The 27708-nt window shown below is 45.6% G+C and overlaps 1 protein-coding gene and 2 long non-coding RNA genes across 4 annotated transcripts; 1 reads left to right on the top strand and 2 right to left on the bottom strand.

Annotated features, from left to right (window-relative positions):
* Positions 1 to 2306: 2306 nt before the first annotated feature.
* GOT1L1 (glutamic-oxaloacetic transaminase 1 like 1) lies at positions 2307 to 18211 on the bottom strand. 2 transcript variants are annotated; one of them, XM_081843342.1, is made up of 9 exons: positions 17996 to 18211; positions 15545 to 15726; positions 15146 to 15272; positions 13206 to 13318; positions 10139 to 10231; positions 8523 to 8673; positions 6485 to 6650; positions 5236 to 5378; positions 2307 to 2552 (listed from the first exon to the last, which is right to left on the bottom strand). In XM_081843342.1, exons 1-9 carry the CDS (start codon positions 18105 to 18107, stop codon positions 2347 to 2349), a joined length of 1293 nt encoding a protein of 430 aa, XP_081699468.1. In that variant the 5' UTR covers positions 18108 to 18211; the 3' UTR covers positions 2307 to 2346. The 2 variants fall into 2 exon arrangements, with proteins under 2 accessions (XP_081699468.1, XP_081699469.1); XM_081843343.1 differs by having other exon boundaries at positions 17908 to 18044.
* LOC309331330 lies at positions 3499 to 3844 on the top strand. The gene is made up of 2 exons (XR_014151826.1): positions 3499 to 3715; positions 3752 to 3844. It is a non-coding gene; the product is annotated as an uncharacterized lncRNA (long non-coding RNA).
* A 2480-nt stretch (positions 18212 to 20691) lies between the features above and the next one.
* Positions 20692 to 27508, bottom strand: LOC309331283. Its single transcript, XR_014151765.1, has 2 exons — positions 26742 to 27508; positions 20692 to 20849 (listed from the first exon to the last, which is right to left on the bottom strand). It is a non-coding gene; the product is annotated as an uncharacterized lncRNA (long non-coding RNA).
* Positions 27509 to 27708: the final 200 nt, after the last annotated feature.

The raw sequence follows: 27708 nt of genomic DNA, 5'->3' as shown, positions 1-27708 counted from the left end.
AAAGCAAGGTCAACCAGAACACAGGGCGGGCGGGTGGGTGATCCGATGCACTCTGCTAAAGAGAAAGTAAAAGCCACAGTGCCCCAGTATTTAAAGACTATGCTCCCGCCTACCAATTTGCTACATGCAATTTGCCCCAGCAACCCGGTAAGCCAATCAATGCACCACGCAATAGCCATTAACCTGCCTGGCAACAGAGGGCTGGCCTGGCTGCCCACACCGCAACACGTGCTCTCATTTAATGGAGAACGCGCTTTGCTGCCCAACTCCCCAAGGAACTGAGTCCTCTAAGTCCATGATCGGTCAGAGATGAAAGGATGGCAGTAAGATGCAGTGAAAGCAAAGCAGATCTTTATTTTTCTGTTGCAACAGAGCTCCCTCCCCTCCTAGCAAGGAGGCAAGAGAGACCCAGAACCAAGAAGAAACATCTCTTTTAAGGGGATGCATTCTGGCGTGGAGAAGGAGGGCAATCCCTTCTATAAACAGCCAGAAATTGCATCACACATAAGATGGCTTTACTGTGGCTCAGGCAGGCCAAGGTGGGATATTCCTGAGGATTTAGCAAGTCTCACATAGTTCCAGACACAGTTTACACAAAACATTAGCATTTGATAAGACAATCAGGATGGCTGTTAGACATCCCTCAGTGCAGAGCATCTGGGCAAACAATGACAATTAATATAAAGGAGATTCATATGCTTCAGGTTACAGACTCCGCTAACCCAGAAATAGTACCTCGGGTTAAGAACTTTGCTTCACGATGAGAACAGAAATTGCGTAGCTGCAGTGGAAGGCCTCATTAGCTAAAGTGGTGCTTCAGGTTAAGAACAGTTTCAGGTTAAGTATGGACCTCCAGAACAAATTAAGTACCATACTTAACCCAAGGTACCACTGTTTCCCTAAATTTCATTAGATTAAATTGGAAAATAAAACAGCAGATTTGTTCATTCTTACGTCCAGGTACGTGGGATTAGGACTACAAGCAGTGCTTTTTTCTGGGAGTACTAAAGGGTATGCAGTCCCAGCTCCCCCCTCCCACCCATTAAAAGTGTGGCACTTGAACACAGAGTTTAAAGTGTGAGCCATGTCTGGAAAATTCAGAGGAAAGGTAAGTGCAGATAATCTTTAATCACTGTACAGTGGTGCCCCGCTAGACGAATGCCTCGCAAAATGAAAAACCCGCTAGACTAAAGGGTTTTCCGTTTTTCGATGCGCTTCGCAAGACGAATTTCCCTATGGGCTTGCTTCGCAAGACGAAAATGTCTTGCGAGTCTTGCGATTTTTTTTTGCTCCCCCCCCCTTTTCTAAGCTGCTAAGCCGCTAATAGCCTCTTAGCCACTAAGCCACTAAGCCTTTAATAGCCGCTAAGCCGCTAATAGCGCTAATCCGCTAAGCCACTAATAGGGTTGCTTCACAAGACGAAAAAACCGCTAGATGAAGAGACTCGCGGAACGGATTATTTTCGTCTTGCAAGGCACCACTGTACTGTGCTCAGTTCTCTGTGCAGATATTTAAGAACACAGAGAAGCTAGATTGCGTCCACAGGAAGGTGACAAACATGATGAAGAGCCTGGACACTATGCCCTATTAGGAAAGGTCGAAGTCACAGGTCATGGTCAACCTGGATAATAGATGTCTTAATTGGTGATATGATAACCATCTTCAAATATTTAAAGTGTTGTGACATGGTAGATGGAGCAAAGTCGAATGCTGTTGCTCCAAAGGTCAGGATCTGAACATATATTGTTCAAATGGCAAGAACAGGGGTTTTTGATTAAACATTCCAAATAACTCTTGACGGTACAAGCTGTGTGGGGCAATTTGCCTTGGGAGGTGGTTTACTCCTCTTCAGCAGAGGTTTCCAATAAGAGCCTGGGTGGTCACCTATCAGGGATGCTGCAGCTGTGGATCTCCTGCATCAACAGGGGGTTGTACTAGAGACCTTTAGGTCATTCTCTGACCCTCCACCTAAAAATCTAGATGTCAGGGGGGAACAGATCTAAACAGAACCTTCATCCTGGCATATTGTTTTCTATGTGCAGCAATTTTCACTTGTAGTTTGAAAGTGATGCAAAGCAATCAAATCAAGAAAAGGGGCTTTGTTGTTTCAATTAGCTAACAAATACGTAACTGAAAAGGTGGCTTTTGATGTCTTTGTAGTAAAGCACGACAGATTGTTTTAATGATCAACGGTGGCTGGGTAGTGAACTTGACATTTTGCATCCGGAATGGGAGATTATGTTTTTAGAAATTATTCATGGCTTGAAGTCCAAACAAATACCTTTGATCTAATCTTATACAGAGGCTTTGCAAAACAAAGTTTTATTGCACCTATTAAAAAATCATTCAGGTGGACTCTCTTGAAGGTTCATGGCTCTCACTCGAACTCTCCATGAGCTCACTTTGGATTTGAGGGATCGTGGTCACAATTGCTTCATGGATGCTCCGTGCGACATAGTCCAGGTTCTTTGAATTAATGCTGCAGATGTTGATCTGCTTGTTTGCAAGGAGGTAGATATGTTTGTGCTGCGCCAGGAAATCCACTTGGGAAGCTGGCAGGAAATAAGTAACAGTATTGGCCTGGGCATAAAACCAGCTACGATCAAAAGGCGCATCAATGCAAACAACCTCAAAAGAATTACGAAACACACGGGATGCAAATAAAGCATGCATACAAATAATGCACACATTTACTTAGCTTGAATGGCTACAGAGTTTAGGGCTGACGTGATAAAAATCTGCAGCTTCAAGAATTTCCCATCCCCAGTGTAATGGATGATGATGATGATTACAAAGTTATATCTCACCCTTCCTCCCAAAGGATTCCAGGCAGCAGACACAGAAACAATAAAACCATTAATGCAACTTATTTTTCAAAAAATAGTCCTGCCATTCTCCAGATTCTGCCTGTTCACTCAGATAATCTCTGAACTGGAGAACTTGCTTCATTTCCATGCCCAGTCTGAACGAAGTGGACGTTTCAATTTCTTATTTAACTCTAATACAGCTAGCTAATTGGGAAATTTAATTAGTGCGGAATCCAAAGCTTTTGTAATCATTCATGAATCGTGACTTTATGGAGCCACAATTTGTTTAGAATGAAAACATTTTGAAGCATGACTCGCATATTAAAAGCATCCACCTCAATCCAACACGTGAGGGTGGCACTGCGGGTTAAACCACAAAGCCTAGGACTTGCCGATCAGAAGGTCGGCGGTTCGAATCTCCGCGATGGTGTGAGCTCCTGTTGCTCGGACCCTGCTTCTGCCAACCTAGCAGTTCGAAAGCACTTCAAAGTGCAAGTAGATAATAGGTACCGCTCCAGCAGGAAAGTAAACGGCATTTCCGTGCGCTGCTCTGGTTCGCCAGAAGCGGCTTAGTCCTGCTGGCCACATGACCCAGAAGCTGTACGCCTGCTCCCTCAGCCAATAAAGCGAGATGAGTGCCGCAACCTCAGAGTCGGCCACGACTGGACCTAATAGTCAGGGGCCTCTTTGTTCAGTTTCTGTTAATTGATTCTCATGAAAACTTACAGATTCTGGCTTCACACAATTAACTCAAGGCAGTGTCAATTTACTCTTGGCAGAAAGCCAAGGTCTGCTTGACCTAGAAACTACTTACTCCGATTGGTTAACGACCAGCACTCAACTCTGTTATCTAGGAATGCTAGCACAGTTTGGTGTTAGGTGTGTTAGGAGTAGGAGTGCTGTGTATGGTTAAGAGAGAGAGAGAGAGAGAGAGAGAGAGAGAGAGAGAGAGAGAGAGAAAGGATTTATTTTACTTTGTTTTGTATGCAGAAACTCTGCTGGTTTCTTTTCCTTTTAATAAATCCTGTAAATAGTTATTCTGAGTCTAGCTGACTAGTCATTTCCACCTCAACTAGCTTCTTCGCTGTGCAGGAAAACTCTTCTACGTTTGGGCTAAAGCCATTAGAGCTATGCCTGACACTTCAAAGTTCCAAGACCCTTTACCTTTACCTGTACACCTCAATACATGTTTTCGGGGTGAAATCTGCAGGTCTGGGGGATGATTCCCCACCCCCCAAATTACTTTTAACCTCTGGTTCCATCCCTTGAACATAAACAAAAATTAGAGATGGAAGTGAGATCATAGGCCCCCATCCCAAGATCTCTTATAGGCAGGTGTGGAGTCTTCACCTCCACCTTCTGGTGGCTCTGCCCTGTGACTGGTATGTGAGCCAGGAAGTCGCATGTGTATAGACACTCAATCTCAGTAGGAATCTGGTGCACTCAGGGTTCCCACTGACATGCACAAGCACCTTAACTGATGTTCTGCTAGGGATGGGAACCAAATTTGCTTTGGTTTGCAGACTGGCATCTGAGCAGCTGAACAGAAAGGGGAGTGACCAAGAGAGTAGGAGGAAATAGGGAATGATCTGGGAGACAGGTGGGGCAGTGGATGGGAATAGAGTAGCCTGGGGGACTAGGGAACAGCTCAGTGAGCGTGCTCAGTGGATACAGAATTATGACTCACTGCTGGGGAACAAAACAGAAAACCACAGGAAGGGGGACAAATAGGAGAGACTGGAACCCTGAACAAAAGCACTTCACGCTGCAATGGTTTGCTGCACATCCAACTTCCTCCATTTAAAAAGCATATAGAAAACAGTGCAGAGGCTGTGATTTCCCCTCCTCAACCCATGTTATTTGAGTTCTATCTCTTAAGGGCAGTTTAGAGATGTGAGATGGAAGTTACTTCCAGGTGAACAGACCACACCAAACACACAGTGAAGCAGTCCTGTGGTTCCTCTACCATGCATCCAGATCAACGGCAACTCACCATGGCGAAGCAGGGAGCAAAGAGAGATACATAGCCCTGGTAAGGTTTGAGCCTAGTGCTTAGGAAGGGCACAGTCCAGATGCAGACCTGTCTTGGGCTCAGCAACAGACAATGGCGGCTGGTGCCCTTTGGGCCTTGTAGGGAGGAAGGCAGGGAGGTGAACAGTAGACAGAGCAAGAGCCAATGACAGGCAGAGCCAACTAATTCTAGATTTGTCCACACAAATCCTCCTCTCTGCTGAGTTCTACAAGGCCAACACTGGGTCAAAGGAGGAGGAAGCAGATAGCTGCTCCCTCCAGCCTCTGGACTGGTTGTAAGTAAGAAGGCAGCCAGGTGGGGGCTGACTTAAGGCAGACCAAAGTGATGGAGAAGTGCCCCATTTGCCCTAATGGACCAGCTTCCGCTGACAAGAGAATAGGCTTATTGGATACATACGGAGGAGCCCGACAAAGCTATTGACTCCTGATTGGGCTGTGATATGTTCCCAGGAACCCGGTGTCCCCAGGATACGCAGCTTTTCCTTCAGTTTTTCTCTAATCAGCATAATTCTCTTTACCAGTTTCAGCAGACTCTGTTTCCTGAGGACAGGGATAGAAAAGATATGGCATGAGATCCTCCCCCCCCCCCCGCTCTCGCCTCAAAACGGCTGCGAAGTCTGGTTCAGACATAATGATTACAGCCTAACAAACTAAAGTTTGTTGAACTAGGAATGAGTCATGCGTTCACATACTCCCACATTATTTCTTTCCTCCCTTCGCTTTCATGCTTTAATTCAATGTTCAGTTAAACCACAGTTTCCTTTTGATATCCATACCAAGAAACTGTGGTTTGAGCAATCCATACAAATTACGATATCAAACCAGAATCAAACCAATCCAATCCCTGGGTCTAGACATCTATAGATTTTAAGAATGAGGCATTTCTCCTTTCACAGTAGTACCTGCTGTGACATGTCCATGAATCCTCTAAAAAAGTAAGGGGCTTTTTTGCTTTAGCAGCTGGTCTTATGCATAGGCATCTATGCAGATTTAAAGAGTGGATGAATGAACCAGTCAACCACCCATAAATTAATCATTCCTGATTTCTTTTTTACAAGTGGACAATCCTGATTTTTGATACTAGTGATATAATCTGTATATGAGATCTCTGAGTGCTTTTAAATGTTCCCGATCATCCCTTCATCCTTAAGGGCACCAGGGCAGAATATTACAGGCATGACTAAACCAATCATACCAACACAAAATACAATAATGCAAGAAGAACAAAACAATCAATGAAACAGTTCATGAACCAGTTAACACAACAGAGCAAACCAACAGCATAGCCAACATTTAAATGTCCAGGCAAATAAAAAGGGTGATAATAATTGGCACCACTTGCAGCCACACTAGCTGGGACTGATGGAAAATGGAGTCCAGAGGGATGCAGGCTCCTCACTCCTGCACTGAATGCTATTATAGCAATGGTGCCTGTGGAATATTTATTCAACCCTTGCCTGGGTTACTGATCTCCCTCTTTCCTGTCGCTTTTTTCCACTCACAGCAATTGTGCAAAACTATTTTGGGAAATATCTTCCTTACAGGTGAATCAAAATATTCACAAAACAGCAGCAGTCTGTATTGGACAATTGCTTTTTTTGTCTGATACAAGCCCCGACCGCGGAGTTACCTGCCTTTCTTCTTACCACTCGTACAGCAGTGCAGGGCTGGTCAGCACCATTGCAATGACCCTTGCCCCCAAGCTGGTGGGGCTAAACCATGTCATGCATATTTGCTTGGCCAGCTGGGACTGGATTCTGATCAGGGTCTGGTTGTTTTTCGTCACCACAATGAGATTTCCAACCCGCTCCTCTGCATGAAATAGCAAAAGGGAACAGGGCATGTTGAAGATGGCGTTGCCAGATCAATTGTATACGAATACATTACATGCGTACGCAGCCAGCTCTCCCCACACAGAACAGCTTCAGACTACACTTCCTATTCCTCCACCAAATTCAGAAATTGCTGGGGCTGGTGGGAGTTGCAGGGAGCATCCCTGAGGCTGCCAGTCTAGAGGACAACCCACCCAAGCTTTTAAAGGAATACAGGAACATGCCTTACATTGAGTCACTCCACTCAGGACCATCAGCCATACGGTCGTCTACACTTTCACCATATGAACCTGCCCGGACCCTGAGATCGTCACCTGAGCCCCTTCTCTGTATGCCACCTCTGAAGGACATTCAGAGGGTGGCAGTGAGAGAACATACCTTTTCTAGAATAGCTCGATATATATGAAAGGCTTTCCACAGGCTTTTGATTTACTGGGCACTGGGCAGTACCAGTGATTGGAAGTCTGCATTATGATTATTATTATTTTAATATGCTTGTGCATTTTTACCATTGGATTTTTATACTGGTTGTAAACTCCCTTTGGGGCTTTTTGTAGTGGGATTTAATAAACCGAAATCTACACTCCCCAGTGACTCCCCAGTGCTTCAGGTGGGGGACATTCCTAGCCGAAATCGGAAAAGCTGGGGATTGAACCTGCAACCTTCTGCATGCAAAGCAAATGCCCTCCCACTGAGCTATGGCTCTTCTCCTATGTGACTAGTTCCTGAAGAGCATCAGTCAGTTTTTACCCCAGCCACTCAATCCAATTTTGGAAGCACTTTTGGCTGGCACACAATAGGAGTGGATTTTTAAACCACTCCATAAAGTCATCACAAGCATAAATGTGATATAAACTGGGCATTGATGTAGCAAGCTGAAGTCTAGGATTACTACCAGAAAAAGAAGAGAATAACTCAGAGTGAGTGCACTCATTGTTACTCACTAATTTCTGAACTCCTTTCTCTTGTCTTTGAGGACCTCTAGTGTTTAAGTATAGGTATGATCTCTTTTCAGAGCAGTCATGGACTTCCAGGCAGCCTTCCCAACTATGTGACACCTGCTTTATCTTACAGCTCCTGGGTCCCCATGATGACGGGTAGGTTTTAAATGCAAGTGACAAACAAACAGACTCATGCACTGAGAGCATATGCAAGGGGGCTGCAGAGCTGTGCTGCCTAGGTCTGCATCATGCCATCAATGGAAGGGAAAGGTCCAGTATATCTGAAGGAGCGTCTCCACCCCCATCGTTCTGCCCAGACACTGAGGTCCACCGCTGAGGGCCTTCTGGCGGTTCCCTCACTGCGAGAAGTGAAGTTACTGGGAACCAGGCAGAGGGCCTTCTCAGTAGTGGCACCTGCCCTGTGGAACGCCCTCCCACCAGATGTCAAAGAGAACAACAACTACCAGACTTTTGGAAGACATCTGAAGGCAGTCCTGTTTAGGGAAGCTTTTAATGTTTGATGCATTACTGTATTTTAATATTTTGTTGGAAGCCGCCCAGAGTGGCTGGGGAAGCCCGGCCAGATGGGTGGGGTATAAATAAAGTATTATTATTATTATTATTATTATTATTATTATTATTATTATCATCATCATCATCATCATCATCATCATCATCATCATCATTATCCATCATTATCATCAAAGCACACAGCAGAAATGGATTTGGCAGCAATGTAACACAGGTTCCTGATACGGTGATAGGGGACGGCGTTACCTGGGATGATCCCACAATCCTCTTATGCATGCTTTTGCCGTTCAACTTGAAGGGGGTTTCTTGTGATTCCACTGCCCTCCCCCAAGATGCTTGGTCTGCCTCAGACCCACTTAATGGGACCATTAGAGTCCTACCGTATAGGCCAAACATTTTGGAAAAAGACTGGGCACACAGAAGCTCAAATCCCTTTGCTACAAAATGCCGCACCGCCCAGGCATCCTTGTCCAAGTTTCCTGAAGCCAGTCCTTGAGCTGCGATGTCGAAAAAGGGGAAGAGGTGCTTTTTCTAAGGACCCAAAAGAGGTGGGAAGAGAGAAGAAACAGATGCATTGTGAATTTGGCCGACATTCTTGTGAACTATAGCTATGGGCTTACCTAAAAACAGCTTTGCATTGAAACACTAGCCTGGCAGTTGTGACAAGGAATTGCGTGTGGGTGAGTAAACAGAATTCCATAGAAGTGAGTGAAGGAGCTAAAGGAGGATGGATGGAGCCTTCTCTGTAGCCCAGCATACAAAGCAAATTTGCTATCAGAGCAGGGAAGCCCCCTTCTCCATGCCTAGCACAAAAATATAGCAGGCTGCTGTAAGAGGACTGGAGCTCCAGCAGAATAGAGGTTTGGTTTCGTTCTTTTGGACAGGCTAGTGACTTTTATGGTCTTATTTACAAGGCTGCCTAAAAGTGCGTTCTGATGAGTGTCTAGGATTTGACTAAGGAAGCTTAATGTTCCTCCTAATGGCTTGATGTTATTTCCCGAATGCACAATTCACCTGCAAGGTGGGATCTCAGAATGTTCATGGGGAAAACAGGCAGGCAGAAGGGTTATTGTTTTTTTAATGGAAGGGAAAGGGAAGGGTTTTGGGATGTAGTCTCTGGTGAATGTGCAGCCTGCTGGAGGAGGGCCTGTTTTGCCTCCGCTGTGATTTGCTTGTAAATTTGTAAATCAAGCCAGTGTTACAAACAGAGCTGAAGTCTCTTAAGTGTCCACTCACTGAAAGAAAAAGAAACACCCTAAACCTCTGCCCTAAAACATCTCACTTCTTGGAAGTGGGGATGGCATAATTATTTACAGTGAAGCATGGGATATACTTGCACATTATCTTTTTTCACAAGTGGGACCTGCAGCAAACTGGGTATCAATTGCTTCTCCCCAGGATTCTAAGCACTCCACTCCACACCATGCCCCTTTTCCCAACAAATTTCCATTTTCCCACTATCAGACGGGCCCCATATGTCCTATGCCTTTAAAGCAGCATCATACCCAGGCATAGGAAAACTTCAGCCCTCCAGATGTTTTGGGACTACAACTCCCATCATCCCTAGCTAACAGGACCAGTGGTCAGGGATGATGGGAGTTGTAGTCCCAAAACATCTGGAGGGCCGAGTTTGCTTGTGCCTGATCATACCACTTAGAACAGTCACAGCACCCTCTCCACCACCAAATAATTCTGCTAACTTTACTTTGTTAAGCTGCTGAGAGTTGTTAGGAGACCTCTATTCCGTTAATGGATCTACTGTTCCCAGAGTGGTTTAACAATCGATCCCTCTTCCCAGAGAACTGTGAGAATGGTAGCTCTTTGAGGAGAACAGCAGTCTCTTAACAACTCTCAGCACTCTCAACAAGCTACAGTTCCCAGGATTCTAGCCATGCCTGTTTAAAGTGGTTTGACTCCAAGAACATTAGGAGGGCTGCAACTTCCATATTCCTGGTCTGTCCAGTCATTGGCCTCTCTAGTGGATTCCTATATTTACCTCCATCACTGCTGCAACTTCTTCCCACTGCTTGGGTGTCAAGCCAGTTTCCTCAGGAGCATGCAGGAACACGATGGAGCCTTCTGGTGCGTCCTGAAAGCAAACCAGTCCTTCAGTCAACACCTTATGTTGACTTGAAACACTGGGGGTCATAGACGTTGGGTGGGGGAGAAGTCTGGGAAGAAAACTGGGATTGCCTGAGGCAAATGTTATGGCTTATCAATGGCTGTTGCTATCATTCCTAAGTATAAAACCTTCACATTCAGAAGCAGTGCACTACTGATTACAAAATGCTAGGGACACAGAACAGGAGCGATGGTTTGTATAGGGCACATGAATGTGAGGGGGTTGAACTTGGGACCTTCTGTGTGTAAGGCAGCTGCCTCCTTCACTGAGTTATAGGCCTTTTTCAAGGCCGAGCATCTCTTAGCAGCATCAGGAGGCAGACAATGAGGAAGACTTCAGACTGAGGCTCAGCCAGGGTAGGTTAGATCAGTGTTTCCCAACCTTTTTTGGGCAAAGGCACACTTGTTTCATGAAAAAAATCTCGAGGCACACCACCATTAGAAAATGTTTAAAAAATTAACTCTGTGCCTATATTGACTATATATACAGTGGTGCCCTGCAAGACGAATGCCTCGCAAGACTGAAAACCCGCAAGACGAAAGGGTTTTCCGTTTTTTGAGGCACTTCGCAAGATGAATTTCCCTATGGGCTTGCTTCGCAAGAAGAAAGCCTATAGGGAAATCTCCAGGGACCTCTTTTAAATGCTGGCGGTGGGGAGCAAAGCCTTCCCCCCCCTCCGGCCTTCAGAAGAGGTCCAGGAAGGCCGGCGGGGGCCGAAAGGCTTTGCTCCCCACCGCCAGCATATTAAAAGCAGTCCGGGATAGCAGGGAAGCGCTTCCCGCTATCCTGGACGGCTTTTGAAGGCAGGCGGGGGGAGCAAAGACTTTTGTTCCCCCGCCTGCCTTCAGAAGAGGTCCAGGACCTCTTCTGAAGGCTGGCGGGGGGTGAAAGTCTTTGCTCCCCCCTGCCTGCCTTCCCGGGAGAGCGGAGAAACGCAGCGTGTTTCTCCGCTGTCCCGGACAGCTTTTGAAGGCAGGCAGAGGGGAGCAAAGACTTTCGCCCCCCGCCAGCCTTCAGAAGAGGTCCAGGGCCTCTTCTGAAGGCGGGCGGGGGGCAAAAGTCCTTGCTCCCCCCCTGCCTGCCTTCCCGGGAGAGCGGAGAAAAGCAGCGTGTTTCTCCGCTGTCCTGGACGGCTTTTGAAGGCAGGCGGGGGGAGCAAAGACTTTCGCCCCCCGCCCGCCTTCAGAAGAGGTCCAGGACCTCTTCTGAAGGCTGGCGGGGGGCAAAAGTCTTTGCTCCCCCTGCCTGCCTTCCCGGGAGAGCGTAGAAACGCAGCACGTTTCTCCTCTGTCCCGGACGGCTTTTGAAGGGGGGGGAGCAAAGACTTTCCGCTCTCCCGGGAAGGCAGGATAGATAATCCTTACATTATCTATCTACCATGTTGTCAATCAATAAATTTGTGTATGTTTATTCAAAACCTGCCAAGGAGTCCAATTCATTTTCTTGACTTTTTAAGTAATTTGTGAAAAGTTCCCATTCTTCTTTGAAGTCACAGTTGTCCTTATCTCGCAGTTTGTATGTCAGTTTAGCCAATTCTGCGTAGTTCATCAATTTCTCTTGCCACTGTTCTTTAGTCGGGGTTTCCTCATTCTTCCATCCTTGTGCTAACAAGACTCCTGCCGCTGTTGTTGCATACATAAATACTTTGTTTTCCTTGGCAGGTCTTGTCTATTTTACTTAATGTATGTGTGGTGTTTTGTTTTTTTAATAATATTTATTAAGAATTTAGAAATTACAGAATGAGAAAAAGAAAAAAATTAAACAAATCAATATAAAACAGTACAAAAACAAAAACAAAAACACTACATAAAAATGTTGAATTAACAAAACAAAACAAAAACAGTTAAAAACACTTCCTTTCAATCTTAACTTTCATACACTTGTTTCATTGACTTCCTCATGCCTCCCTTTTTGTATTCCACTTCGATTAACTATTTCAGCAATTCCTTTCCATCTTCCTCTATTTTCTGTCCTGTAATTAATCTTAACATGTTCTAACCTTATTATTATTATTTTTCTTCCCATTAACAATCTATCTGTACCTAATTCCTTATAACATTTCTGCCAAAGCCATATAACTTCATTCCACCATTTTTCTACAGCTCATTAATTTTACAATATTTCTGTAAATAATCTTTAAATTTTTTCCAGTCTTCTTCCACCGACTCTTCTCCCTGGTCTCGGATTCTGCCAGTCATTTCCGCCAGCTCCATATAGTCCATCAACTTCATCTGCCATTCTTCCCGGGTGGGTAAATCTTGTGTCTTCCAATACTTCGCGATGAGTATTCTTGCTGCTGTTGTTGCATACATAAAGAAAGTTCTATCCTTCTTTGGCACCAATTGGCCAACCATGCCCAGGAGAAAGGCCTCTGGTTTCTTCAGGAAGGTATATTTGAATACCTTTTTCATTTCATTATAAATCATCTCCCAGAATGTCTTAATCCTTGGGCATGTCCACCAAAGGTGAAAGAATGTACCTTCAATCTCATTACATTTCCAACAGTATGTGTGGTGTTTTGTGTCAGCATCACATGTGCAGGTTCTCCTTACTATTGACTTGGTTTCCTTTGGTGGTGAGAGAGGTTGGGGTTGGCCTAGGATGTGGTTGTTTGTTTGTGGTGAACTTTGTTTTCATGTGTGAGTGGGGTGGGTGGGTGGTTTTGAATCAGGTTAGCTATATTGATTCATATGCTGTTGGTGGATTCTTGTCGTTGTTTTGTTGGGCTGTGTATGTGATAAAAGGGAACCATACCGGGGTGAAGGCATCTTCTTCCATTTGTCCCCGTGTCAGTTTCAGTTTATTGGTTAATTTTTTCTAATAAGGCTGTTTCCCATACTATTTGGTACTATTGATGCCCTGGTTCTGTGTTAACTGTACATGGTGCCATCTCTAGCTCTGGCTGATCAAGTACAGTAGTCCTTTATTCTCAGGACATTACCTGCAGCTCCTCCAGGAACCCTTCCGTGTCAACAGTCAATTTGATGGGATCCCAGTAGTGGTAAGAACGGATGTCTGAAAAGCCAGCAACTTGGAATATGCAACCAAGATTGTCTGAAAAGATAGGAGGGGGAAGCTTGTGGGAGCTTTGTTTTGTGCCAGCTTTGTTTTTTTTTTTATTGAAATTGAGGGATGCACTCACATGAGGAATGGGGCAGAGTTCAGTGGTAGAGCACATGCTTGAATGCAGATGGCCCAAGATTCATTCTCTAATTAAATGATGTCAGGGAGAAGGGCTGGGAAAGACCTCTGCTTGAGTCCATTTAGATATACTCAGTGTCAGGGACGGCTCCATCATTAGGCAGAATTGGCAGCATACTGCCCTCAGATGTGATGAAGCCAGGCAGAGCTTCTGCATGCGAAATTATATTGGGAGGGTCAACTTGTCATTCATCTCAGGCATTCAAAGGTCTTGGCCAATACTTTGCAATATTGTCAGAGTAGGTAATACCAGGTCTAAAGCAGCTTCATATGTACATGAGATACATAGGGCAACTGCCAGGGGCCCAGTGCTTACCAACTTTGTGTCTATCAACATTGACATCTGCCCAGGGGCCCTCATGTCAAGGGCAGCTGGGCTGCAATTCTCTGTATTCATTTCCTCCAATGCCCCGTAATGATATGGTTTTGGGTGTCCTGGGGCATTATGGGAAATTAAAATGGCAACTTCTTGGAGTGTTCCTGCTGCCACTGTCAAGTGAGTCTGATGGGGTCCAGCAGCCTAAGCAAAGCCCACGGTAGGGCATGATATCCAGTATCATCTCAAATTTGGAGGCAGCTGTAACGGCCTGATTTAGGAGCTAAATCTCCCTTAACTGAATTGCGGTGGGTGCTTGAATGTGATGACAGTGAGGCTCCTGCCTCATCTCGCAAAGCTGTAAGACTCTGGCCATATGCACAGCATGCATTTAAAGCAATATAATACCACTTTATGAGTTTAACCAAACATGAGTTTGACCAAACTGTGGGAGGCAGTGGAAGACAGAAGTGCCTGGCATGCTCTGGTCCAGGGGGTCACGAAGAGTCAGACACAACTAAACGACTAAACAACAACAAGACCACTTTAAACAGTCATGGCTTCCCCCAAAGAATTCTGGGAGCTGCCATTCATTAAGGGTGCTGAGAGTTGTTAGGAGGCTCCTATTTCTCTTTGAGAGTTACAATTTCCTGAGTTTCCTGAGAAGAGAGATTGACTGTCGCAATACAGTCCGAAACTCTGCAGCTCTGAACAGGGGTCTCCTACCTGTTCTCTTATTGAACTACATACCATCCAACATTTCAGGGCGGCAAAGCAGAACATCCCTCCCATATCCTCCCTGCCTGATCTCACCACTCTTTCGCCCAGCCCCTGCCTAATCTCCATGCTCTGTCTCACCCCCACCCATCCACCTGATCTTCGCTCCAATCTTTGAGTCGACTTGGCCTCTCCCTGGCCACCGGAATTGGTGTGCCCGCTTTCAGAGGTGTACTTCCAGATGTGCTGTGCCCGCTTCTAGGAGTAAAGCAGTGGCAGAGAAGGTTGTGGAGGCTGCTGTGGCTGCCCTAGAGGACGAGGATGAGGAGGTGAGGAATCCAGGATTTCAAACAGAAGCCGGGGCAGCTACTGTGAATCTGGGATGTCTCACTCAAAGCAGGACTGTTGGGTAGCATGGAACAGCTCTCAGAATTCTTCGGGGGAAGCAATAAGTTTTAAAAGTGGTATCAGAGTACTTTAAACATATGGTGTGAGTGTGCCCTTTAGATTATGTTTTCTGTGTGGCTGGCACTGCTACAGATTGGGATTCTTTTTTAAATCACAGCAACATTTCCCATGAGTTTGCAGCTTCAACTGTAGGGCGAGGCATCAAAGTGGTGATGGGAAAACAACAACAATTTATATACCTAAGTGGGGTGCGGCGATCAAAACAGTTGCTGGAGCTGTGCAGTAGCTGGGCTTGTACCAATGGTGCAGAAATTCAGCTCCAATCCACAAGGCTCCGGTTCCACCATTTGTCTGAACACCACATGCCTATTTACAAAGGAAAGTTTGAGGTAAGTCAAGACGGGGCAAAAGTAGGGATTTAAGAAGGCATCAACTTCCATTCTGCCCGGCATTTGCTGTATTCTGCTGCAGCTCCCAGTTCTGTTTTTGTCATAATTCTCCAACATCTCTAGACAGGAGGACCACATAAGTGAAGCTAAGGTACAGTGATAAGCACAGGGTTAATCTACTTACAGAATGGCTTAATTAGCACTGAGCTGACATCTAATTTAGCTGCTATTGCTGATAAAAGCTGTTACCCTGTTGTCTAGGAGAGCGTAGCTGTCCTTGCCAATAGCTAGCTCCATGGCTGCTCGGGTGAATTCCAAAATTCCAAGCTGTGGGAGGTATTCGTGGTTCAGTGTTGGGTCCTCAGGAATTTGAAGCAGGATTCGTTTTACCACTGGTGGGATCCAGACTTCCTCCAGATCTGTCTGGCAGCCTAGGAAGAAAGGCAGTGCTGATGTAAGCTGTACCTACCAACATTTCAGAGGCAAAAACAGGAGGGCACACCCATGCATTTTGGTCGTGTTGAGTTTCAGTTCTGCATCCATAAGGGATTTTGGAGGTTCCAAATTATTTGATCTTGTTGACAGCTGAAAAAATATGGCCCTCTCTTTCTCTCTCGGTGATCACATTGTGTCTTTGCAGCTTGTGTCCGCTGCCAAAGTTATGTACCTCTCTCATCACTAGGGATGGGGATGAAATCTGCTCCAGTTAGCATTTAAAGGCAAACCTATCTAATTCATATTTTCTGAAACAATACAAAAATCTCAACGAAAATGTGGAAATCTGAACTTAAGTTTGGGGGAAATGAGAAACTGAGAGTAACTGATATTGGTCGATTCACCTGCCCCAACTTGCCCTTCTGATGACATGCATCACTTTTCAGTTTTCTGCTACTGGATTCTGGTTGGCTCCTGGATCTAGCACAAAGCTCCTTGTCATTATCTTCAAATCTCTCCATGAACTCACACCCTCACTTTCAATCTCACATCCTAATGCAGCCCGACCCATGACCCTCACTTCTCTAGCTCCACCACCCTTATGTTTATTGACTCATTTAAGTCCCAGTTCTCCTCCAAGGACCTCAAGGTAGCATATACGGTTCCCCCCCTCCCCACTTTACCCTACGACCACCCTGCAAAGTAGGTTAGGCTGAGAGGCAGGGACTGGCCCAAGGACACCTGGCAAACTTCATGGCTGAGTGGGGATTTGAACCCAGGTCCAGAGTTCTCCTGTTCCCTCAAAAGCCTGCTGTTGTGGATGAGTAGGAAACAGGAGGGGTGTGGGCTGTTGCATACTTTAAAAAATATCTCCTTCTCTAACTCTATATGGAGTTAGTCTGCCTGCTGGTTGGCTGCACTCAGAGAATTGGTTTCTGCCTTAGGGTGAGAATCTCTTGCTCAAACCTGCCCCCCACCCCTGGTGAGAGGTGGGAGATGTGTGTATTCCCCCTGGGTGAGACATGGCAATGGCCTGCTTAGTGGAGTTTTTTTGTTTTGTTTTATGCTGCATTCTGATTGATGTTCCTGAAATATATGATTTATTTTTTATGTAACTGATATTGTTTTGATTTGTTTAGCATATGAATTATACTTCTGGTTCATTCATTGTACTTATTGAATCTTTGGTGTGTGTGTGTGTGTGTGTGTGTGTGTGTGTGTGTGTGTGTGTGTATTCTGAATTAGGAACTGTTCTTTATATTGGTTAATCCTTCGTTAATCACTCAGAGGTGCTTTCAGCTAACTTCCCTGCTAGAAAGGGGATGTTCAGATATAAAATCAAAATATAGAAGGCTCTGCACTTTCTGTCTGTATGCTCAGAAGTCCCAACCAGAACTCCTGGGGGTGCTAAAGGTAAAGGGACCCCTGACCATTAGGTCCAGTCGTGACCAACTCTGGGGTTGCGGTGCTCATCTTGCTTTATTGGCCGAGGGAGCCGGCATACAGCTTCCGGGTCATGTGGCCAGCATGACTAAGCTGCTTCTGGCGAACCAAAGCAGTGCACAGAAACGCCGTTAACCTTCCGGCCGGAGCGGTACCTATTTATCTACTTGCACTGGCATGCTTTCGAATTGCTAGGTTGGCAGGAGCAGGGACTGAGCAATGGGAGCTCACCCCACCGCGGGGATTTGAACCGCCGACCTTCTGATCTGCAAGTCCTAGGCTCTGTGGTTTAACCCACAGCGCCACCCACGTCCCGTGGCATCACCGCCATCCTGTGGGTGCTAGCTTCCCTCAAAGCCCTCCTCAGACACCACCTTTTCTGTTGGCTCAACCCTCAACTTCCCATGCAGTACTGGAACGAACTAAACACACATGCAACTTTAAAAACCACATATTGCTTCCCTCTGCTCCCCTTCCTTGGTTGCATCTACACTATCTGTCCCATTATAATTTTGGACTGGAGGCCGCTTGGGAGCAGAGGCCTGTCCTCTTGTGCTCTGTAAAGTGCTTAGGGCAACGTCTCTCTATATGTCTTATGTTTTTGCCTCTCAAAATCACAGTCGTCTGGGTGGCTAAGAAACAGTAAGCCATTAACCTGAGAAGAGCAGCAAAAGGTTGATTCCCTTATGTGCCTCACATCTACAACACCATGGTCACTGAATGTTTCTTCTCACCTGTGACAACATAGGAGTTAAGTTGTGCAACCTTCCCTATTGAAACAGATTATTGTTGGAAGGAGCTAGGCTTGGCTAGGAAATCTACCTGCATGGCCAAGGCACACCTTTTGGGGTGAAGGATCTGCTCTGTATGCATCCAAGGGGACGTCTGCTGCTTTGGCTAATGGAACATCAAGGAAAACCGAAAGAGTCGCCATGGCCCAGCCTGGCTAAGACAAATGAAGCTTTCACTTGCACCTTCTTCTGCTCAAACAGTGGTGCCAAAATACTTGCTTAAAGTCCTCTAGAAGAACCCACATTGACCCTCAGTCTCATGGAACTGTAAGACAATTGTTTCCTGGGGTACCATGTGCATTTGCACTCAAACATTCCAAGGTAAGGAAGTGGATAGAAAATTGCCCACTTGGTGAAATCCAGCATGTATGATTCTCTGGGATTGCTCCCTCTCTTCTCCTCTACAAAAGGGGAGAGGGGAAGAAAACCCCCCCGTATAAAGTTATTTGTCATTGTGTGAAAGTTAGGGCTGTGCAAGCCGCAGCTTCCCGATTCAGTTCAGATCCAATTGGATGGCCTGGATTTGGGCCTGATCAGACCCAGATCAGACTTTTTGATGCTTAGGGCAGTGGTAAATTCTGAAGTGCAGCAGTTCAGTGTGGTAACTCATGGCTATGCCTCCAAGGAGAGTCCAAAAGCAAACAAACTAAAGAGAAGGTTAACCCTGCCAAATTCCAGACAGGTAGTTCCAGGGGCAGGACAGAGGTCTTCTAACAACTCTCAGCACCCTTAACTACAGTTCCCAGATTTTGGGGGGGAGGAAGTAGTGGCTGACTAAAGTGGTGTGATGCTGTTTCAAATGTATAGTGCAGATAGGGCCATTGTCAGTGGGGGTAGCTCTCTTTGCTCCCAGGCATAGAGAATGACCCTTATTTGCCGCTGGTGAACATTATGTTCAACAGCCTAAGACCAACCCTGCTTTATCAGTCCCATCCAGTCCAGCATTCTGTTCCCACAGTAGCCAACCAGATGCCTATGGAAAGTTCACAAGCAGGACCCAAGTGCCCCCATTAGTAGAGATAGAACACAGCCTTTCCCCCAGGAATTTGTCTAATCATCTTTTAAGGCCATCCAAGTTGGTGGCCATCATTATTTCCTGTGGAAATGAATTCCATCAATTAGCTAAGCTCTGTGTGAAGAGGTACTTTCATCTCTCTGTCCTGAATCTTCCAGCATTCATTGGATGTCCTTGAGTTCTAATCTGCTCATCTTCTGCATAGCAGCACTTCAGACAGGCCTCTTCATTGCATGAATACCAGTAACACATTGCATAAAATGTGCCATTTTTTTTACACACACCCTTCAAAGGGTCCCAATTCAGTTTATCGTAATTATTTCAGAAGTCTTTTTGCATGGAGGAGTGTGGTGCAGTTGTTAGAGCCTAGTTAGGATCAATCAATCACTGGTTCATCCAGTGACCTTGGGTCATAGTGACTATCACTACCTCTTGCAGGAGTGAATTCCACTGTGTGCTGCGTGCAGGAATACTTACTTTTGTCGGTCCTGAATCTTCCAATATTCAGTTTCCACCAATGTCTCCAAGTTCTAGTACAGTGGTACCTCTAGATGCGAACGGAGCCCTGTTCGCATCTAGAAGCAAACGTAACCTGTGTCTGCGCGTCTGTGCGTGCGTGGGCCACGTTTAGGCTCTTCTGCACATGTGCATGACATCATTTTGAGCATCTGCGCATGCGCGAGCGGCAAAACCCGGAAGTAAGAAGCTCCGTTACTTCCAGGTTGCCACGGAGTGCAATTCGAACACGCTCATCCCGAAGCACATTCAACCCGAGTTATGACTGTATTATGAATGTCTGCTGCTAATGCTTACTTGCTTGAGTATACCATTCAAACACAGCCTACCAATAGAGAGAAAGGAGGAGGAGGAGGAGGAGGAGGAGGAGGAGGAGGAGGAGGAGGAGGAGAATGTAAGAGTGTAATTTGTGAGTTTGGGCACTGTGCACACACATGCATGCACAAACCAACTCAGGGCTCTACCCTGACCCAGGGAGTACACGCTTTGTCCTCAAATCAACTTTTTGGGAGGGAGAGCTAATGTTTAGGGTTAATGTGGTCAGCCACCTTGACTCAAAATGGTGTCTGGCATCCAAGACCATCACTTCCACCTCAGAAACCCTTGTGCCAAGTTTCACAATGATATCTTAGGAGGCATCCAAATTGGTGCAGGTTGGAACTGTCCCACTAAATGTGGTAAAGACCCACCAAATGGGGGGATGGAACATTCAGAGGTTCCAAATTGGTGTAGTTTGGACCCCTTATGCCAAAAAAAGGGTTAAGTCACTGCAAAGTCACATTTTGATCCATCATCTTGATTCAAAGTGGCACCCAACATCCAAACATTGGCAAAGACCACCATTCCCACCTTGGGAACCCTTGTACTAAGTTTGGTTACAATATCTCAAGAGGTGGCTGAACCTATGCCAAAGTGATGTTTCAGCCTGATCTTGATACAAAATGGCAGACACACACACACACACACACACACACACACACAAACAAACACACTGGGAACCCTCACGCCAAATTTGGAGATGATATCTCGAGAGACATCTGAATGCATAGAAAACATAGGCTTCTCAGCCTTTTCACCAAGATCAAGTATATAGGGACAAGTAATTTTCCAAAATATATAGTGGGCTCGTAATATTTTAACCACAGAATGCCGCCAAACCAAGAGGACCTCATGGCACAGACTGGAAGAGAAGAAGCTTTTTTTCCTCCTCTAACAAATATTTAATAACTGTTCCATAATATAATCTGTTGGTAGCATTTGGAACCATCTGAAGCTGTTCGTTTGACAGACTTCCTCCAGACGATGCTTGCCACAACGAGGAAATGGGACATCATCGTTGATTAGCTTCTTCTTCCTAAGGATGGGGGATACAGCAAAAGATCAGTTTTGAGAGCTCAAGTTGGTACAAACTTAAGATTCCCAGTTCGAAGGTGCTAACTGCTGTTGCCACCTTTTCATTTCTATTTTTTCCTTATTCAGCCCATCTGGGAGCTTTGTGAGCTGAAGAGAGGGCAAAAATGCTTTCATACAGAGCTGTGGGGCCTGTGGCCTTCCAGGGGTTGTTGAATTGCAGCCCACATCAGCCCCAGCTAGCATGGGCAATAGCCAGAAGTGGTGGGAGCTGCAGTTCTTCAACATGTGGACGGCACCACAATGACTACCCTTGCTGCTTCTTCTTTTAAAACCACATTAATCTTCAACAGCTAGCTTGAAATGTATTGTTGTTGGCATCTGTCCATCTCAAGGGTCAATGGAGTGCACTTCTGGGGGTGAAGTCAAACCACTGCGTTAGCAGCACTGAAGTGCTGGGGCACAAGCCCTGGTGGTGTGTATGGAGATCCTTGGTTGCCCAGACAAGAAGACCACCAACCCTCTCGGACTTGCTGATGTGGTCCAAACGAAAGCAGAGCAATACATCTGGCACCAGCTTGGTTGAAGGAGATGCCAGGCAGAGGTGTACAAAACACCACTGAACTGTCTTAGGGACTCCACTCTGGATTTGTAAAGCTATGGTCTTCCCAGTAGTAATGTATGGAAGTGAGAGCTGGACCATAAAGAAAGCTGATCGCCAAAGAATTGATGCTTTTGAATTATGGTGCTGGAGGAGACTCTTGAGAGTCCCATGGACTGCAAGAAGATCAAACCTATCCATTCTTAAGGAAATCAGCCCTGAGTGCTCACTGGAAGGACAGATCGTGAAGCTGAGGCTCCAAGACTTTGGCCACCTCATGGGTAAAGAAGACTCCCTGGAAAAGACCCTGATGTTAGGAAAGATGGGGGGCACAAGGAGAAGGGGACGACAGAGGACAAGATGGTTGGACAGTGTTCTCGAAGCTACGAACATGAGTTTGACCAAACTGCGGGAGGCAGTGGAAGGCAGGAGTGCCTGGCGTGCTCTGGTCCATAGGGTCACAAAGAGTTGGACACAACTAAACGACTAAACGACAACAACATTTCTTATAGCCTTTTCTTTTCCCAAATACGTCCCATGAGGCAGTGGAGGTTTAGGGTCAGAGTTTTCCTTCTACTAGATGAGCTAGTGGATGAGCCCCATCTGCCTCTCACTTCGTTCTACAGCACGTGTAGAAGCCACTTCCTTGACCCTTGGACTCACTCTCGGTCTCTTCTGCTCAATCCACTGGAGCCTGTCTTGAAATGCTGCTACAGAAATCAGCTCAAAATATCCCACTCTTCCAAAGAATCCAGCAGAGGGAATCAGAATTCAATGGTCACAGTATAAGTCAAACCTCTAAATCCCATGTGTTTTGAATAGAACTGAAACCATCACCACTTAAAATTGTCTTGTATGAACTCTTGAGACTTCAAAAACTCTGAAAATTTGTTAGCTGCACAAATATTTGGCCAGGTGATATTTGGTATCAGCATTTTGACATCCAGCCATTTTACAACAGTTAATGTCTGGCCATATCCAACAGCCAAGTTACTATAGGATTTATTAAACTAGTTCTCCCTCGTCCAGTGTTTGGGCTGTTGCTTATGCGGCCAAAGCAGTATCATTCAGATACAGGGAAGGGCTGTCAGAAGGAGGGACAGGGGAAGAAATGCAATTTAGTTTGCATGTAAAGGCAAATCTACCTAATCATAGTTTTTGGAACAATATGCAAATCAAAACACAACTATCATTTGAAATCCACACTTGTCTGAATTTTGCAATGCAGTTTTCCAGCCAAGTATTGTATCCAAAATGCAAATTGTAGGGTGAAATGCACAGATGAATGCATATATTACTGAAAATAACATCCATGCATTACATTAGTGGAAAAATTATTATTATGGAAACAAGGCTTGCAAAAACGAGTACATTAGGCAAAACAGCCTACAAAAATGAGTACATTAGGATAAATTAGCACTAAAATGCTGCTGAATTTTCATGAGGACTTTTGTTTTTTAAAAAAGCAATCCCAAACTATTGTAGAAAACCAAATTTAAGATTAGAGAAATTGAGAAATTGAGAGGAAGAGATGGAGTCACCCATCCCTAACATGGAACTGACCATAGTCAGTGCCACCAGGTAAACAGAATACCTGTGGGGAGGAGGGGTGGGCAGAGGCGAGTGACTGATGGCAGTTAACAGCAGCAAAGCCATGCTGATGGCAGCAGCAATGGGAAGGAGCCATTGGTGGGAGACCAAGCATGCCAACTACCAACCCTGAGGGTGGTCAGTGGTAATTATGAGGAAGACAACCATGGGAAAGAGTTGCTATATTTCAATAAAAAACAAAATCAAATTAATCGTATCTCCTGCATGAACATAATACTTAGCTTTGCCAACAAAAGCCTTTTATAACATATCCAGTGCTATTTTTCCCAGAAAAAGAGGTATTGGAACTCACCATGAACACCTCCCTCGTTCTCTTATAATAGCAACAGAGAGGTGCCGGAACCCACCAGAGAGGTGCCAGAACTGAGTTCCAGTGAGTTCCAGCTGGAAAAAGCCCTATATATAGCCAAGCGCTCACCCAGCACACTAACATCAGAAATGAATTACTTCTTGCTTTGCAGCAAGACTGGGGAACCTTTGGCCCCACAGATGTTGTGGAACTACAATTCCCACCAGCCATGGTAAGCATGGCCAATGGCCAGGGATGATGAGAGTTGTGGCTCAGTAACATCTGGAAGGCCACACCTGACTGACAAGAGCCATAGCTGTACAGCAACAAAATCCTGTATATCAGACATCCCCAAACTTGACCCTCCAGATGTTTTGGCAGTAGAACTCCCATCATCCCTAGCTAACAGGACCAGTGGTCAGGGATGATGGGAACTGTAGTCCCAAAACATCTGGAGGGCTGAGTGTCTAGAGATGCCTGCTCTATATCCTCGAGAAAGGCCCCATCACACCCAGGGCAGATTACATCTGAGAAGACTTGCATAGCGTTGGAAGTGCACCTGTCAACACCAGTTGCTGTGAAGCACCAGTGGGAAGGGCACTGGTGCTTTCAGGTCACACTTGCAGCCTTCCCAGGCGCAGAGGGTGCTGACTTGGGCCCCACACTGTGGGTGCCCAGCGCTGTGGGTGCTCACTATGACCGTGGAGGCAGCCATCTTCCCCTGAGTTTTGATAAGGGATGCTGCAATTGAGGGATGGTAGGGGAGGACTCACAGTGCTTTCCTCCTATGCCACTGACCCAATTCAAGACCATTTTCCAGCTGGAGGTCCACATTTCCTCTTGGGCAACTTGCAGGGCGGGGTGCACATGGCCAGGGCTGAGCCTTCCCTATGAAAACCAGCTCTTTAAAGCTGAATTGGAGCAAACATCAATTCAAGCTTTCAATGGATTTATGTTTGCTAAGATTGGGCTTTAAATAGCAGGTTTCTGTGGGGAAAGCTCCAGAGCAAAAAGAAGGGAGCTCAGACACTGAACTTTAAATTTCTTCAATTTCTCATACATGCCCTGACATTACAGCTCACCTGACAGTAACTTATGCAGTCACGCTGGTTTCTTTAGGTTCCTCCCTCTTTTCTCTCTTGTTGGAATTGTCTGCATATGTGCCTTCAATATTTCACTTTTACAAAACTCCAGTTCTTCTTAGACTACCTTCTCTTTGCTTATTTCTGGTCACGAAATCTCACCCAGTAGTTCCTTAAGCTTTTTGAAATCCGTTCAGAGTGCATGTCCAACTACACTCAACTTTCCCTTGCCTCTGTATCATGAAACCCAGGAGGACATGATCACTTCCTCCCAAGGTCCCCAGACAAACTCCATGAGCATCTAAATTAGAACAGGAGTGAAAACCTCAGGACCAGGGGCTAAGTGAATCCCCACCCAGCCCTATCTTTCTTTCCCCAGGGCCATATACCTCACCAGACTGCTGTGTGCCCCTCACAAGTGCTTTTGCCTGGTTGGAATGTGTCCTTAAACTGTGAGTGTAGCTAAACCAGTAAGATTCACCATTTGTTGCTCCACCCACTTCTTGCCTCTGGCCCCACCCACCACTAGCATGCAGCTCACAGAAGGCTGCCCATGAGGGAACAGCCACCTTGAAAATTCAATGATGAAACAGTGAGGTGTGCTTAAAAAATAGGTGGCACAGTCTTTCACGTGCCATTTTCAAATGCTACAACAGCCTTCCCCAGCCAGGTGCCTTCCAGCTGAGGCTGATGCGAGTTTTAATCCAAAACATCTGGAAAGCACCAAGCTGGGCCTAGGTGTGCCATAATAAAGGCTGAGCTCCACTTGGAGTCCTTGGTAGGTAAGACAACTTGGTCCAGGTTATTGGTGTGAGATAAATCAGCCTCATATAACCAACATACTTAACTCTAATTAATACATGAAGGGGTTAAGACCATAGAGTAAGCTGTCCTGCCTTGCTTATCTAAGTCAGACCCCCTTAGCTTGGGAGGAAGGGCTACCCAGTTCTGTTCTTTCTCTCTTCCACCATGAGAACACTTCCAGTAAGGAGGTCTAAGCTGGATGCTCCAAGCTTAGGCAATCCATCTTTGTGTTTCTATACAAATAATTTAGAATCCTTTACCATTTTGGAACTAACCTAAGTTTTACTGCCTGACTTTCCTTGCTGATATATGGAAAAGCACATGAATCTGACCTTTGAAAAGTTTGTAAGTAAATCGTTTTTAACTTACATGTGGTTTCTTTCTATGCTCAGGGAAGTGGGGGGCTTTGGAAGCAACTTGGAAACGAATATTTTAAAGCAAGAAATATTTTCCATGCTTTATTTTGCTGCATATTTTGTGATTTTAAATCTCTGCTTGGCCTCTTTCAACAAAGAGTACTTGCCCCAAACCTGGATTTAGCAAAGAATTCTCTTTTTATTATACCTAAAGTATTTCCCCCTTTAACCAAATTACAAAATACTAAAACCAACCATTTGTTTTACTGCATTGGTCTGCAGCTGAGAGGTTGGGATCCACTACTCAGCCAAGGTGGGTTGCAACAGTAGTGCTACCAACTATACAAATATATGACAAAAATAATAATTAAGAAGTGGGTCCCCACAGGCACATTTGGGTTAAATGTTAATCCTGAGCTGGAAAAGGTTGAGGACTACTGGTTCAATTAACCTATATGCCACCTTTCAAGAGGTATTCCCAGATATGGGAACGTCGGGGAAGGGACATAGCTTGGTGGCAGAGAATTTGCTTTGTACGCAGAAGATCCAAAGTTCAACCCCCAGAATATGTCCAGGTAGGGCAGAAGAAACTGTCTGAAACCCTGAAGAACTGCTGCCAGTCATGGTAGATAATAAAAGGTAAAGGTAAAGGGACCCCTGGCCATTAGGTCCAGTCGTGACCGACTCTGGGGTTGCGGCGCTCATCTCGCTTTACTAGCCGAGGGAGCCGGCGTACAGCTTCCGGGTCATGTGGCCAGCATGACTAAGCTGCTTCTGGTGAACCATAGCAGCGCATGGAAACGCCGTTTACCTTCCCGCCGGAGTGGTACCTATTTATCTACTTGCACTTTGACGTGCTTTCGAACTGCTAGGTTGGCAGGAGCAGGGACGGAGCAACGGGAGCTCACCCCGTCGCGGGGATTTGAACAGCTGACCTTCTGATTGGCAAGTCCTAGGCTCGGTGGTTTAACCCTCAGTGCCACCCACATCCCCATGGTAGATAATACCGTAGACTAAATGGACCAACGGTCTGATTCGGTGCCAGGCAGGTTGCTATGTTCCCATGTTATTTATCATCCGCTACTTAGAGGGTCCTGAATTTCACTTAGGGAATGAGCATAAACTACACATGAAATAAATGAACACAACTTACTGCTTGTGCTTGTGTTTGTGCTTGTGCTTCAGCTGCAGTTTCTCCTGCAGCTTCAGGACCATATTGCTCCACGTCCTCTCCATAATTGCTCTCCCCGAAGTCTGCTTCATTTGAATAATCCACTTCTGGCGCCCCGTAGTCCCCAGGTCCATAGCCTTGGAAAAGGGAGTTGCAAAGCAGGACGAAGTAGAAAAACCAACAACAACACAATTGTGCTCCTTTGAAAGGCATCGCCTCCTTCCCTAAACAAAAAGTGCTCTGGGCAAACTGGTGAGGAGGACAGTGAAGAAAGAAATGTCCTGGGCTGCGCAGAGAGCCTTCCTCTAGTAGGGGAGCGCAGCCAATGGACTCAACAGCACAAAGAGTTCTGTGCCAGTTAAGTTGGATGTTGGTGGAGAGAATAGAAGCAAGAGCAGGAAGTGATGTCACAATGACAGCAAAGGCTGGCGTTTGTAAGAAGAACCTGATGCTGGAAACTGGCACGCTGGCTCCTTTTATTTTAAAAGTTGCTACAATAAAAGAGTTTCTTCTAGGGCTGCCCAGTGGATCCAGCACTGAACCAGGCATTGGCTGTATTGAGTTGAGGGATCCCCCAATCACACTGGGTCCACACAGATTGATCTGGGACTGTCAATGGATTCTGGGAAAATATCTATAACAAATTGAAAAAGATCTTTAGATTTTCATTTGAAGAAAAACCAGAATCCTTTCTCCTAGGCATCATGTCAGAGGAGATAAAAAGAACGGTCAGACCAATGTTTATGTATGCAACTATGGCAGCCAGGTTATTGATTGGCAAAAATTGGAAAACCACAGCATCCCAACTAAAACAGACTGGTTATATCTAAAATGATGGAATACTTCCATCTTGCCGAACTAACAGGGAGGATAAGAGGAGACATGGTACAAAAAGTGAATATATCAAAATTTATATGGAAAAAGTAGAATTTCTGACTGATACTGAGTG

Source organism: Podarcis erhardii (assembly GCF_964252035.2).
Source record: "Podarcis erhardii genome assembly, chromosome: 16".
NCBI classification, from domain to species: domain Eukaryota; kingdom Metazoa; phylum Chordata; class Lepidosauria; order Squamata; family Lacertidae; genus Podarcis; species Podarcis erhardii.
This window is presented reverse-complemented; position numbering and strand designations above follow the sequence as displayed.